Source organism: Penicillium bovifimosum, assembly GCF_028826915.1.
Source record: "Penicillium bovifimosum strain IBT 22155 chromosome Unknown utg000002l_segment0_segment0, whole genome shotgun sequence".
Classification (NCBI taxonomy): domain Eukaryota; kingdom Fungi; phylum Ascomycota; class Eurotiomycetes; order Eurotiales; family Aspergillaceae; genus Penicillium; species Penicillium bovifimosum.
In genome coordinates, this window is record NW_026622711.1 from 4,655,272 (window position 1) to 4,670,213 (window position 14,942).

The 14,942-nt window shown below is 53.3% G+C and overlaps 4 protein-coding genes across 4 annotated transcripts; 2 read left to right on the plus strand and 2 right to left on the minus strand.

The window, feature by feature from the left end:
* Positions 1-439: 439 nt before the first annotated feature.
* Positions 440-4,073, plus strand: N7515_002959 (beta strand repeat-containing protein; the record flags this gene model as incomplete). The annotated part of the gene is made up of 3 exons (XM_056663703.1): positions 440-1,076; positions 1,329-2,770; positions 2,838-4,073. 3 exons carry the CDS (start codon positions 440-442, stop codon positions 4,071-4,073), a joined length of 3,315 nt encoding a protein of 1,104 aa, XP_056525816.1.
* Positions 4,074-6,864: 2,791 nt separating this feature from the next.
* Positions 6,865-10,502, minus strand: N7515_002960 (putative RNA polymerase II transcription elongation factor (Ctr9); the record flags this gene model as incomplete). Its single annotated transcript, XM_056663704.1, has 2 exons — positions 6,865-9,585; positions 9,648-10,502. The coding sequence occupies 2 exons, from the start codon at positions 10,500-10,502 to the stop codon at positions 6,865-6,867; spliced, it is 3,576 nt and encodes a 1,191-aa protein (XP_056525817.1).
* Positions 10,503-10,912: 410 nt separating this feature from the next.
* Positions 10,913-12,221, minus strand: N7515_002961 (lysophospholipid acyltransferase family protein; the record flags this gene model as incomplete). The annotated part of the gene is made up of 2 exons (XM_056663705.1): positions 10,913-11,297; positions 11,362-12,221. The coding sequence occupies 2 exons, from the start codon at positions 12,219-12,221 to the stop codon at positions 10,913-10,915; spliced, it is 1,245 nt and encodes a 414-aa protein (XP_056525818.1).
* A 677-nt stretch (positions 12,222-12,898) lies between these two features.
* On the plus strand, positions 12,899-14,933 carry N7515_002962 (NADH kinase POS5; the record flags this gene model as incomplete). Its single annotated transcript, XM_056663706.1, has 4 exons — positions 12,899-13,037; positions 13,098-13,215; positions 13,276-14,326; positions 14,862-14,933. The coding sequence occupies 4 exons, from the start codon at positions 12,899-12,901 to the stop codon at positions 14,931-14,933; spliced, it is 1,380 nt and encodes a 459-aa protein (XP_056525819.1).
* Positions 14,934-14,942: the final 9 nt, after the last annotated feature.

Consider the following 14,942-nt stretch of genomic DNA (forward strand, 5'->3'; position numbering starts at 1 on the left):
CGACTTGTTTATCCGTGGTTTCTGGCGATACTTCTTTGTCTATATCCAGGTCTAATACAGGGCGGGAATACGGAGAGTGAACATTGAGAAACGCTAAACTTGTATTGCTTGCCAGGTATAAAGGCTCATTAAGATTAAAATTATTTCCAAGCTCTATCCATAAACGCCAGTCCTTTATGTTTCGAAATCCAAACTTTTGAGAGAGTCCAGTAGTTCTAAGTGACTCGTTAGTTTTGCTTGCTTTTCAGAGAGACAAAGGGGAGACTCACGTCTAGACCATGGTTGCAGCTGGGGGATGTTCGGAGCGCTTCGCGTTGCCACCGGTTTTACTGCCGACAGAAACGGAGACACCAAGATCGTCAATGAGATCGGAGGTGTAATCGTCGGTACCTCCATTGCCGACTTGGCCACTGCTGGAATGGCCGCTAGAACTGCTTGAATGGCCACTGGAAGTGCTGGGATGGCCAGTGTAAGTGCTGGGATGGCCACTGGAAGTGCTGGGGTGGCCAGTGTAAGTGCTGGAGTGACCACTGGAAGTGCTGGAGTAGCCGCTAGACCCGCTAGAGTGACCGCTGGAGTGGCCGCTGGAGTGGGCACTGGATCCATCACCAGAAGCACCGATAGAACCATCGCCAGAACCACCGCTAGAGTGACCGCTGGAGTGACCGCTGGATCCATCACCAGAAGCACCGATAGAACCATCGCCAGAACCACCGCTAGAGTGACCGCTGGAGTGACCGCTGGATCCATCACCAGAAGCACCGATAGAACCATCGCCAGAACCACCGCTAGAGTGACCGCTGGAGTGACCGCTGGAGTGACCGCTGGAGTGACCGCTGGAGTAGCCACTGGAGTGGCCGCTGGATCCATCACCAGAAGCACCAATGGAACCATCGCCAGAAGCACCGATAGAACCATCACCAGAAGCACCGATAGAACCATCACCAGAGCCACCGGTGGAACCATCGCCGGAACCACCGGCGGAACCATCACCAGAAGCACCGATAGAACCATCACCAGAGCCACCGGCGGAACCATCACCAGAAGCACCGATAGAACCATCACCAGAAGCACCGGTGGAACCATCGCCGGAGCCACCGGCGGAACCATCACCAGAAGCACCGATAGAACCATCACCAGAGCCACCGGCGGAACCATCACCAGAAGCACCGATTGAACCATCACCAGAAGCGCCGATAGAACCATCACCAGAACCACCACTCGACCCATCACCAGAACCACCGCTAGAACCATCACCACCACCAGAACCTCCACCGGAACTAATACCGGGATCGATACCAGCACCGGCACTAACACCAGCACCAGAGCCAGCACTAACATCAGCAGCAGTACCAACACCGGCACCACTACCGGGATCGACACCAGCACCAGCGCCAGCGCCAGAACCAGCACCACCGGCAACATCAGCACCAACGCCGGGATCAACGCCAGCACCGGAACCAGCACCAGCAGAAACATCAGCACCAAGACCGGGATCGACACCAGCGCCAGCGCCAGCACCAGAACCAGCACCACCGGCAATATCGGCACCAACACCAGCATCAGCGCCAGCACCAGAGCCAGCACCACCGGCAACATCAGCACCAACGCCGGGATCAACGCCAGCACCGGAACCAGCACCAGCAGAAACATCAGCACCAAGACCGGGATCGACACCAGCTCCAGCGCCAGCACCAGAACCAGCGCCACCGGAACCAGCACCAGCAGAAACATCAGCACCAAGACCGGGATCGACACCAGCTCCAGCGCCAGCACCAGAACCAGCGCCACCGGCAATATCGGTACCAACACCAGCATCAGCGCCAGCTCCAGAGCCAGCACCACCGGCAACGTCAGCACCAACGCCGGGATCAACGCCAGCACCGGAACCAGCACCAGCAGAAACATCAGCACCAAGACCGGGATCGACACCAGCGCCAGCGCCAGCACCAGATCCAGCGCCACCGGCAATATCGGCACCAACACCAGCATCAGCGCCAGCACCAGAGCCAGCACCAGAGCCAGCACCACCGGCAACATCAGCACCAACGCCGGGATCAACGCCAGCACCGGAACCAGCACCAGCAGAAACATCAGCACCAAGACCGGGATCGACACCAGCGCCAGCGCCAGCACCAGAACCAGCACCATCGGCAACATCGGCACCAACACCAGCATCAGCGCCAGCTCCAGAGCCAGCACCACCGGCAACATCAGCACCAATACCGGGGTCTACACCAGCCCCAGCACCAGCTCCAGCAGAAACATCAGCACCAAGACCGGGATCGACACCAGCTCCAGAACCAGCACCACCGGCAATATCGGCACCAACGCCGGGATCAACGCCAGCACCGGAACCAGCACCAGCAGAAACATCAGCACCAAGACCGGGATCGACACCAGCTCCAGAACCAGCACCACCGGCAACATCGGCACCAACGCCGGGATCAACGCCAGCACCGGAACCAGCACCAGCAGAAACATCAGCACCAAGACCGGGATCGACGCCAGCTCCAGAACCAGCACCACCGGCAATATCGGCACCAACACCAGCATCAGCACCAGCTCCAGAGCCAGCACCACCGGCAACATCAGCACCAGCGCCGGGATCAACACCAGCACCGGAACCAGCACCAGCAGAAACATCAGCACCAAGACCGGGATCGACACCAGCTCCAGAGCCAGCACTACCGGCAACATCAGCACCAACGCCGGGATCGACACCAGCTCCAGAGCCAGCACCACCGGCAACATCAGCACCAATACCGGGGTCTACACCAGCCCCAGCACCAGCTCCAGAACCAGCATCGCCGGCAACATCGGCACCAACACCAGAGCCAGCACCACCGGCAATATCGGCACCAACACCAGCATCAGCGCCAGCTCCAGAACCAGCACCACCGGCAACATCGGCACCAACGCCGGGATCAACGCCAGCACCGGAACCAGCACCAGCAGAAACATCAGCACCAAGACCGGGATCGATACCAGCTCCAGAACCAGCACCACCGGCAACATCAGCACCAACGCCGGGATCAACGCCAGCACCGGAACCAGCACCACCGGCAACATCAGCACCGACACCGGGATCGACACCAGCATCAGCGCCAGCATCAGAACCAGCACCACCGGCAACATCAGCACCGACACCGGGATCGACACCAGCACCAGAACCAGCTCCAGAACCAGCGCCACCGGCAACATCAGCACCGACACCGGGATCGACACCAGCACCAGAACCAGCACCAGCGCCAGCATCAGCACCAGCACCGACACTGGAGCCACTACCGGGATCAACACCAGCACCAGCACTTAAACCAGTACCAGTACCAGTACCAGAACCAGAACCAGAACCAGAACCAGAACCAGAACCAGAACCAGAACCAGAACCAGAACCAGAACCAGAACCAGCACTAGCACCAACGCCAGTACCAGCACCAGAGCCAGAACCGGCACCAACATCAGCACCAGCACCGACACCGGAACCGCTACCGGGATCGACGCCAGCACCAGCAGTAGAAACTCCGCTGGAGCCTCCACCGGAACCACTACCAGGATCGACACCACCACCACCACTACCACCACTAGCACTGGCACCAACGCCAGAACTAGCACCAACAGCAGTACCAGGATCAGCACTAACATCGGCACCAGCACCAGCACCAGCACCAACACCACCACCAGAACCAGAACCACTGCCGGAGCCTCCACCGGAACCACTACCGGGATCAACACCAGCAGCAGCCCCAGCACCAGAAGCAGCAGCAGACCCAGATCCAGAAGCAGAGGCAGACCCAGATCCAGCAGCAGACGCAGACCCAGATCCAGCAGCAGACGCAGACCCAGATCCAGCAGCAGACGCAGACCCAGATCCAGCAGCAGACGCAGACCCAGATCCAGCAGCAGACGCAGACCCAGATCCAGCACCAGAGGCAGACGCAGAGCCAGAGCCAGAACCAGAGGCAGAGCTAGAACCTGATCCTGAACCCGCACTGGAACTTCCACTGGATTTCGTGCCACTGGACAAAGTACTGGACAGACCGATAGATCCATTCAGCCCAGCACTAGCCTGAGCGCTAGACTGCCCATTCACCTGAGAACTGGCCTGCGCACTGGCATAACCATCGCCATGAGAGCTAGCGGAAACACTGGTCGCGCCATTGCCAGCCGTCGCACTGGCCTGACCGTTACTGGCTTCAGCGCTGCCGCCAGACTGACGTTTGACGATGCGGGGAGATTTGTCTCCGGCGACATAGGCGGCGACGCCAAGATTGTTGATTAGGTCTTCGTTGGCGCGCCTGGGGACTTCTGCTGCCTTGTTGCTGTCGACATTGGAGGCGTGGCCAACAGCACGCGCACCGTCGTGGTTTGAGATGGGGACGGCGAGTGCTGTAATTGCCAGGATTGTGGGAGCAAGAGCAACGAGAGCGTAACGCATGTTGGCGTTGCAAGAGCCAGAACTGTAGTGGGGGTTAGGATACGGGTTGTAGGTGGTACCAGGTTGTCTGAGGTTGACATCTGGTATCTGGTAGGTGTATAAGATACTGACTAGGCTGTTTTATATTGGGGTCTAGGGCGTAGACAGAGGAGAAGGTAGGGACTTTGAATCGTTGGCGATTGGCAAGACTCGAGCCATATAAGTAGTTAGATAGATTCATCGTATCTAAGGTTCTAAGGTTTTGGACTGATGCTTCCGGCGAAACAGTTGACGTGCTCTCTGGAATCTGGCGAAGTTTACTTTGGACTGTCTATTTTGTGGCTTGTACATCGTGAATACAGTGTGATCCTGGGCCTAGGCCGATGACACTTCCATTGTTTGGATGAAGTGGATCGTCGGAGAATTAGGGTTAACCTTTGAAGTAGGAATGTGGTACAGGCCGTGATCGGAACTGTGGTTGGGATTTTGAATTTATTGCGAGGTTGTAGAAGTAAGGGCAAGAGCTGCTGGTGATAAGTGGTGGGAAATGATCCTTGGATTGCAATTTGTTGATGGCTTCAACGGTTTGGGCGATGAACCATAAAACGGGCGCATCTCATTGATCTCATCGCGGACTTCAATCCTACGCTAGGTCTCGATTTGGAAATTGTGCAGTCGATTGTTCTATATCGCGCATTGAGTTCTTTCGGGAATGAGTATCAAAGAATGTCGTTCTGGTCGTTTTAGATTTCTGGCTTGTAGCATGCATAGGACATAATGTACTGTGTAGACAATAGAATGACTCCGCGATAATTGCAGTTTGTGTAAAGCAGAATCCCCGAAGCAATCCCGAAAGCAGCATCTAAGAAGTCGGAAATTTTTTGCAGCTTTCCACGGAACCCACAATTTTAACTACAAGCTTAAGGCTTTTAAGGTTGCTTCCCTCCCGTCCTACCCATCCGGGTGAACCCGTACAAACGTCCCACTCCCACAGTCCCACTGTACTATTGCAATTTGCAACGGTACTGGATCGGAGCATTCTTCCGGTTAGCCAAGAATGCTACAGGACACCGGACATCCTCTCCGTACTGAGTCAGTTCTCCCACTTTGATGGCTAAGGAAACTGCCAATCTGGAGTCATTCACTGGGTCTGGCCTGAGTTGCGGGAAATTTCTCCCTCTCCCTAAGAGCACGGTAGCTTTCAATGGTGGGTCATCTCCATCGTCCTATCAACACAGTACTATTTGTCACTGGACAATATTCAGGTTATCTCTCCCTTATACGCGATTACCGCGTCCGGATTCGGAACATCGCCAGAAAATCGAGTCTGAGGATGCGAAAGACCTGGATCTCAAATCTTTGGATTCTTCTTCAACGAAGAACCTAAACCTTGAAGTTCACGTTCACGTTCACGTTGTATAGAAACGTTGAACCTCAATTCCTCAAAGACATGGCCATAATTACAAATAGCATGCTCCTACCAAGAACATGCCCTAATAGACGAGCTCGCCTCTCAATCCGACGCTAACACCCAATCAAGCGCTGCAGCGCACAGCCCCCAAGACCGTACATACACACAATTCATTAACGCTCGGCAACTAAGCCGAAAGGGCAACTATCACGAACTACCAATACACGTCCTATTGAATACCGTGTTCTCTTTCGAGCCCATACATGGCTCCTTTCAGTGGTACTGCGTATATGTTACCTCAGGTATGACCGCGTACACTACCGTAAGCCGTTACATAGGACGCCTCGTACCTCATTTACCCAGGGGCCAGCTATTTCCATATCTGCCTGTCCTTCCTGCGCCGCGTAGGAGCCGGACAGGGGTACGGAGTAATAAGAGTATATTCAGCCGGGTAATAGCCAGTCAACGCACGGGCATTTCCAACATACGGTTTGCGGGATGCATAAGCGAGCCCCATCGGGCTGGCCCTGACACCGGCAGTTACAACTTACAAGCCTTTCACAAGCAATTTTTGCATCACAGAAGTCTTACCGACATTGAATTGACGCGGTCTGATCTTGGATTCTGTGGGGATTGGCTCGTGTGCTAGAGGCAGACACCGTGCGGTAGGGTACGGTACGCTTGGACATGGCGTTGATCCTTCTAATCTGCTGCCTCCGCATGTTCCGTTTGCATTTAGGAAGGAGATCATCTGCATTCTTTTGCGGATTGTATTGGTATCGCTCAGTATTCCATGGGGTCTTCTGTTCTCCTTGGGCTTGGTAAAACGTTAGGGTTTGTTCAATGGACAAGATTTGTCTTTTCGCTGTAGCGAATATCCATTAAGATCAATGCTAATAATTACACATGGCATGAAGTCCAAGGGAGATAAACTATCATATTGTAGCTCAGCAGGGCCCCTTCCTAGACGCCTGAGGAAACAGAAAATAAAAACTCTCGAAAAGAACCAAAACAACATATTGTAACATGAAGAAACTCACTCCTGCATCTCTGCATTCTCATCGGCCTTTGGAGATCCCTCGCCAAACAATTCATCATCGTTGTTGTCTTCATTGACAGCCTTCTCAACCTGCTCTTCCTCATCTTCATCTTCATCCTCATCGTCGTCGGCAATACGACGAGTAGCCTTGCCACGACGACGCGGTGCAGCATCCTCCGTTGGTTCCTCGTCGTCAAAGAGGTCGTCCTGGTCTTCGTCTGCAGATCCACGGGCCTCTTCATCGTCCGAATCAACAACCATCTCACTACTCTTGTACTTGCCAGGCTTCCCAGACTTAGCAGCCTTGCCGCCAGATCGACGTTCCAGACGACGCCGCTTCTTAGGCGCCGCCTCGCCCTCACTGTCGACCCCGCTCCGCGCAGCCTCGCGGTCATCATCGTCGGCGATGAAGTCGTCGTGGCCCTTCTTCTTGCGCTTGCCGACGGTCTTCTTCTTGCGCTTCACTCGATCGCCGGTTTCGGAATCGTTGGTCAACTCGGCTTCCTCGCGAGCGCGCTCTTCTTCAGCACGCTGCAGGGCATGCCGTTGCACTTCTTCGATCATCTGCGCACGCTCCTCAGCAATGCGCTTTTTGCGCTCCATTTCGACTTCTTGGGCCTTGCGCAGCTCCTCTTCGCGGATGCGCTTGGCTTCTTCGCGAGCTTCCCGGGCTTGCTGGAGCTTGGCGGCGTTCTTCTCTTCGTACTCCTTTTGGCTCTGCATGGCTCGGTCGAGCTGCTTGCTGATGGTGCGGCCCATGTTGGCACGCTGTTCTAGTGCAGCGCTAGGGTAGGGCGGGTTCTTCTCGCTCGAAAGACGCTCGAAGGTTTCAATGGCCTCCTTGAGACCTTCTGCCGCCTCCTGGACGTCCTGGAGCGTCTTTTGAGTAGGCTGGAGACCGTATGCGAGAGAGGCGATTTGGTTTTGCAGGAAAGCAACATTGAACTGTAGATGGAGTTGGTCCGGAGAGACATTGCGTGCGCGGGTGGCGTAGTCCAATGCTGTCTTCATCGCAGCCAGGCTTGCCTCCTGCTTGCCTCGCAGCCACCATACGCGGCCAAGACAAGCTAGAATCTGCACATCACGCTGGCGATCTTTGGACAATGCAGCTTCGTAATGTTCGATGGATCGTGAGAATTGACGAAGCTCAGCGAAGACGTGGCCCAAGTTGAGGTAAACACTTGGGTCCTTGAGTGTGTCCCGAATCTTGGACAAAATTTGCACAGCAGTGCTGTGATCTTTCTTGTCATCGATCAAGGCGATCGCAATACCCTGAGCTGCATATGCGTTCTTGGGGTCTAGTTGGAGAGCCTTGTCAAAGAATTCTACAGCGCGCTGGTAAATCTTGCGACGCTTTTCCTTGTCTTGTTCAGTGTCGCGACGCATGTCACGGGCGGCAAGGAGATGCACATTGCCCATGCCAGTCAAAGCATATCGATCATGCTTGTCATAGTACTGCAGCGTGTGCTTGAAGTGACGTTGCTCGCTGTCTTCTGCCAGGTTGGAAACGCGCTTCTTCGCCTTGCTGAGGTACCATCCGTAGAGTGCCCGAACTTCCAGATTTGAGCTGTCGGATTCGTAAAGTTTACTAATCCTCTTAGGGCCCTCGTCTGTGGGGCTCTGCCGCAGGGCGATGTAGGTCAGGCGAGCACTGGCTTCCGTGTAGTCACTGTGGCGCTCAAGAAGACCCTCATAGACCTTCTTAGCTTCGTCCCACATGTCTGCGGCTTCGTAAGTTCGCCCGAGGTTGTAGCTGATTGTGCTGACGAGCGCATCGGTGTCGGTGCCATTCTCTTTTTCTTGTGTTTGTACACAGGCGTTGAGTGCAGACTGGAACAGGCCACGAGCTAGAGCAATCTTTTCGTTCTGGTATAGGAAACATCCCATGTTGTTGAGCAGCTGCGGCGGAAGGCTTTCCCTCAGAGCAGCGTTCAACTTGTCCTGGTCCTCGATATCGGGTCGAGCTTCCTCGGGGATTTCGGCTAGCTGGATCTGTTCCAGTTGAGTCAGGCATTGCATGCTCTTATCTGGCGCAGTGCTTTCGTAAAGACGGGCAAGATAAACGAGAACCGACTCGTCAGGAGCGAGATTGAGCTTCTCATTCTTCCACATGGAGCGCACTGACTCCAGCAGAGTGATCGCTCGCTTTGCCTCGGTAGACTTGTCTTCCTTGCTGCCTGACTTTTGAGCAGCAAAGACTTCTTCCGCGTGGATAGCAGCAAGCAGCGTCATGGCCTCCGGGTTCTTAGATTGCTGAATAATCTTCTCCAGTCGGAATTTGGCACCGTCGTAGTCCTTGTTCGTGATCTGCATCTGTACAGCACCAAATTTGGCAGGAAGATATCCCTTGTCGTTTCCACCGCGAGCTTGATCCGAACGATTGTAGAATTCCGCGGCACGTGCTTCGTCGCCCTCATAGTGCGACTTGCGACCAAGAAGATACCAGCCGTCACTTGCGATAGCCATAACATCGGTGTGCTCGATAGCTTTGCGCGACAGGGTCTCCACGGTTGCATAATTCTTGCGAAGTAGGAAGTAGCTGGCGAACATGGAGCAGGTGATAGGGTATTCCTTGTCCAACTTGAATGCCTTCTGGGTGTATTGGGTCATGGCTAATTTGTACATTGAGCCGAACATGGGGTCGGTGGTGGATCGGCGAGAGCTGTCGTGGAGGTAGTAAACGGCGAGGAGGACATTGGCAACCTTGGACTCGGGGTTCTGCGTGGCGATGTTGGTTAATATTCGAGAAGACAAGACGTTCGCAGATTGTGAAGACATACCAGAGCTAGCGCTCTCTCCCAGGCTACCTTGGCCTGATCCTTGAAGCCCAGCTGCCATAAACAACATCCTAAACCAATACGTGGATCTGGGTCTGTGAGGTTAGGCATCTTGACCAGAGCCTTTTGATATCCCTCGAGTGCATCCGCGTATCTTCCCAGCATGTAATGCGCCCGAGCGCGTCCTAGAATAGCCATGATGTTCCGGCCACCGAAGGCCTTGGACGACTCGTCGAAGCATTTCAGAGCCTGTCGTAGCGACTCGTTTCTTTCCGAGGTATCAATTGCACCCGGACGAACGGGGCGGGGCGCGTATAGTGAGGCGCGGAGGAGACACAAGACGCCGCGAGCCAAGAAGAGAGGAGGATAAGCTGGGTTGAGGCGGGAGGCCTCGTTCAAGGTCGACGTCGCAAGTTGCAGGTAGTGGTCCTTAGTTTTGGCTTCCGAGTAAAGCTCGCCCTCAGGCGCAACGCGAGGAGCAGATCGGCTTTTCAGCAAATAAAGCCAGCAAATCCAGCCCAGCAGACCAAGTTTTTCCTTTGTCGCTCCATGGGCAACGGAGGCCAGGCCCTTACTCAAGATATCAATGGCATGGTCGTACTGCTTTCGCTTCGCGTAGGCGAGCGCGATAATCATCCAAAAATTCTTGGCAGCCTTTTCGTTCTCTAGGAGGGTGCAAAGCTCAGTCGGGTCATCGGGGAGCTCGAGCAAGCTGACTTCAACTTCGCTGTCGAAGCTGGATGCGGGAATGTCGATGGCGTCGGGAGTGTCTGAGAAACGAACATAGCTTGAGTAGCTTGCTGCAGGTGCAGCGTCACCATTGAGGCCATTGGTTTGGCCGTTCTCAAAAGGCGCCATGATGTGTTCAGCAACGGGAGGGTCCGGAGGGATGAGGCCACTGTGCGAGTAGGTATGGGATTGTAGGAGCCTCAACTCATGATCAAGCGAGGTGGTCCATCAAAAAGATACAAGGAATTGGGACCAGTGAGGAAAGCGACCTCTAAATTGGAGGAAACGCGAAAAGTGACTCCGGGGACTAACAGCGCGGCGATGAGAAGGTGAGAATTGGATGATTGGAGTGGCTGGAGTGCACCGCCACAGGCTGTCTGCCCGGCCGCCACACCGCATTCAAAGAACTACAATAATAATGAACGACATGAATGAATTTATTCACAATCTGATTTGATTGTATAACAATAATATAGGCATAAGCAAAAGCTGCTACTGTAACTGACATAATCAAAAGGTATCTAAATACATTATTCACTTTATTGCCAGCCTGTAAGAGATTTGCAAATGCAAGCAACTGTAACCAGCACCACAAAGATAAGACCAAGTTCACTCCAGTGGTGCAGGCGAGCATACGACTCAACATATCCAGCAGAAGCAGCAGCCTGCTGAGCATCTACTGCATGATCGGCCTTGATTGTACCAGCCAAGTCAGATGGAAAGCGACCGGTTTCAAAGTACTGGTCCATAAGCTCATCCTTCTCGGCCCAGCGTGCAGTCAGCCATTGCTCAAACTCTTTTTGGTCATCAAGAGGGATCTTTGAGACTTGGAACCGTCTCCAATGCATGTTGACTGAGGTTGGTGGCCGTCCTTGCAGATATGTGGAGCGGAGTGTGAAGTATTTATCAGGGTAGCTTCCTTTGCTATAAAGAATTTGTCAGTATGATTTCGGCGCTAAAGCAAAAACATAAAAGGATATAAACGTACGGTGGCCCTTCATAGGCCATTGTACAGTCGTACACCCAATCTACGGTTCCCCGCAGTTGTTGAAGACAGTAGAATAACCCTGTAGAGCGTGGAAGGATCATGTGGTTGAATGAAGGCAACCCCTGTTTCTTTCCCCAAACATCGCTGCGTCCCTTGGTGTTGATAGACAGATTTGTCCCCTCGGGGAAGATTAGCAGCCACATGGGGTCGTACTGCGGGCGGGCCGAGTTGGAGCCGGTGTACTTTGTCTTCAGCTTTTCCAAGCGATGTTGGAGCCTGGGCTTGTCAGACGTCCACTTGCGAGCCATGAAGATAAATCCGTAGAACATCATGCCAGTGCCCACAAGGGGAATATACTTGAGCGATTCTTTCAGAATGATAAAGATGCGCCCATGCATCTGGTTGGTATATGCAACCCACCAAAGGTAGATCCAGTCAGTGTAGACCTGGTGATTCGAGATCAGGACAAGACGCTCGGGAAACCTCGTCTCCAGCATCCCATCCTTCGAGATATGGATTTGCCCACGCACACTAGCATCACCACTGACGCGGAAGAGTGTTGGTGATATCCATTCCGTGATAGCAGTGAGGACCAGTGAGAAACACTGTTTTGTATATGCCATATATGAATAATACCAGTATTTGTTGATCAGGTATAGCGGGGCACCAATCAGCTGTGTCACGCAGATCACGACAATACAGCAATCAACCCATGTTATCAACAGGATGGATCGCAGGATTTGCATAGGAATGCCATGCTTGAGGCGGGGCTCGGAGGGTGGTTTGGTCGATAGCTGTTGAAGCTCCCCAGTATTCTTGGCGGTCGGTGGCTTGCGCTGTCGAACCTCGGCAGGTTCCATGGTGGAGATCTGGGGATTTGGAGAGGCCCTTGTCGCTCTACTCCGTGAGTCCGTAGTGGGTGGGAAACTGAGGTATAAGGTCCAGTAGTAGACTGGAAGCTATCGGGGCTTCAACTGCTAGGTGCGCAGCGCCCAGACGCAAAATGAATATTGTCAGGTGCGGAGGTACGGAGTAATGATGATCGACAGGTGTGGGCTCAGATTGCAACAACCGCAAGAGCTAGACAGAAGCTATAAGCAGGGATATCTTGGCATGACCTGGGGGAATGAACGGAATAATAAAAGGCCAGTGAGGTCCAAAGCTTCAGAAAGCTGGAAGAGTAGGAGGTTTGTTAAGTTTGAGGGGAGTGGAATCAGGCAGATCTCGTGGGCCTGAAAGTGACGTTCACAGCCTCATAACGTCACGAAAGGCGGTCACTCAGTTACTTCGTATCTTCGTATTTACTTTGTTTTGCTTCAACTTTATCTTTCTTCGCGACACGATATCTTTCTGAAACAGTTTGCGCAGTAAACCAACTGGCGCCTCAGCTTCCTACACACCCTAGTTCATTAGGCCAAAAGATGGCGCATTGACGTGAGCATCTCCCATCCAGTTCAACCTTACTCATACTCGAAGTCGAAGCTGGCTAATACAAATGACTAGGGCTGATCAATAGGCCTACGACTTCCTTTCCAACATGTTGGGCACCATCTTCCGTAGGACTACCCGCTTGCCCTTCCGCCTGCCCTTGCGCCAGCATTTTTCCACGTCTCGAGCATGTCACGAGATCAGAGATATCGGATCGTTGTCCCAGCGCCTGATACCCAAATACCAAGGTGTGGCTTGACCTGTTGGACCGGTCATTTTGTTTCTTGTTTCCTAATAAAATTTGCCAGAATCCTGTGATGAAGGAGAGCTTTTGTGTCTTCAGTGGCCAGCTCCGCCGCGGAACATCTTCCTGGTGCGCAAAGACTGCGCTCCAGCGGTTACTGATTCTTTGATCGAACTTGTGAAGTAAGATCGAACTCGGCACATGAGGATGAAGCTCTTTGGCACAAAGCTGACTGTTAATAGTCATATTTCCTCTACATACCCATCTATCGCAGTGATCCTTGAGTCAAAGACGGCGGCGGAAGTACATTCGAAACTATCGTTTCCTGTCTACTCGGTCGCTCTTGATGAGAAGACCACCGCGCTTCACGATAAGGTTGACCTCACGGTAACGCTGGGCGGTGATGGCACGATACTCCATGCAGCCTCCCTTTTCGCGACATGCGCCAACGTCCCACCTGTTCTATCATTCAGCATGGGTACTTTAGGATTCTTGAGTGAGTGGAAATTCTCAGAATACAAGCGGGCTTTCCGAGAAGTCTTTATGTCTGGAGCCGGAGCAGGGGATCGCACACCTGTTTTGGAAGATCCTACGGGGGCGGCAGCGGCACTCACAGAACATGAACTCGAAATGGGCCCGACCGGGTGGTCATCCGTCCGGGGCAAATCTATGGGTTCTACACGTGGGGCGCGCATTCTGATGCGCAACCGTTTGAAGGTCGGTCTTTTCGCTGCCGACGGAACTGAAACAACGCCTATCCGAACCAAGACAGACCAGGGTCAAGGGGTCTACGTGATGAATGAACTTCTCATTCACCGTGGCAAGGAACCACACTTGGCCGTGGTGGACGTGTTTGTGGGTGGCCGGTACCTGACCGAGGCTGTGGCGGACGGTATCATAATTTCAACCCCAACTGGGAGTACAGCCTACAGTTTAAGCAGTGGGGGTAGTATTGTGCATCCCCTTGTCCCATCTATCCTTTTGACGCCCATCTGCGCGCGTAGTCTCAGCTTCCGACCCTTGGTTTTGCCTTCCAGCACTCCAATCACACTGCGACTAAATGAGAAGAACCGAGGGCGTGAACTGGAAGTCAGTCTGGATGGGGTCAATTTGGGTCAAGGGATGGGAGTTGGCATGGAAGTACGAGTCTGGAATGAGGAGATGCGGCATGGGAAGAATGAATGGCAAGGTGGAGTACCCAGTGTCATGCGGCGGAGTGTGGGTTATGAAGCACACGAAGGTTGGGTTGGTGGATTGAATGGATTGTTGAAGTTCAATCATCCATTTGGAGAAGTATAGACATTGACGTACATTACATTCAATAACATGGAAGCCAATAGCATAATCAATCAAATCAATCAAACAATTAAAGAAAGAAACAACCGTGGATCAATCCCCAAGATCTGGCCATTTGATTGGCAGAGGCTTGTTTTCTGTAGATGAACTTCTTTACTCTTTACATCTCAGGGGACTTTCTTCCCCCCTCTCTCCCCCTTTCCTCTTCTCCTTTACTCACAACTCTCCGTTTGCTTCGTTTATTTTCTGTTTACCATCTTTTTCAAAACTCGATACTGCGTTGTCTATTCTCGAGCATCCTCGCAGTGCGAGGACCGCTCCTGATTCAAAAGGTAACCCCCAATCCTACCCCTCCAGCGCCCTTCTTAGAATCCTCCGCCCCCCACACCCCAAATACGCCCAATACGCCTAATTCTTCATTATCTGGGGAATTCCATTTCATCCTGCATCGTTCGTCCGAGGACAAATTGAACTCATCCACAGGCCATCGCTCTCCTGAACCCAATCGCTGATCCCCGTCTACTAGCGCTAGCCCGTGTCGAGGGGCTTTAAGGTCTCGGCGCATTCGTGTACCTTTTCCCCTGCGCAACCCGTGAATCCCTGAGATATGACC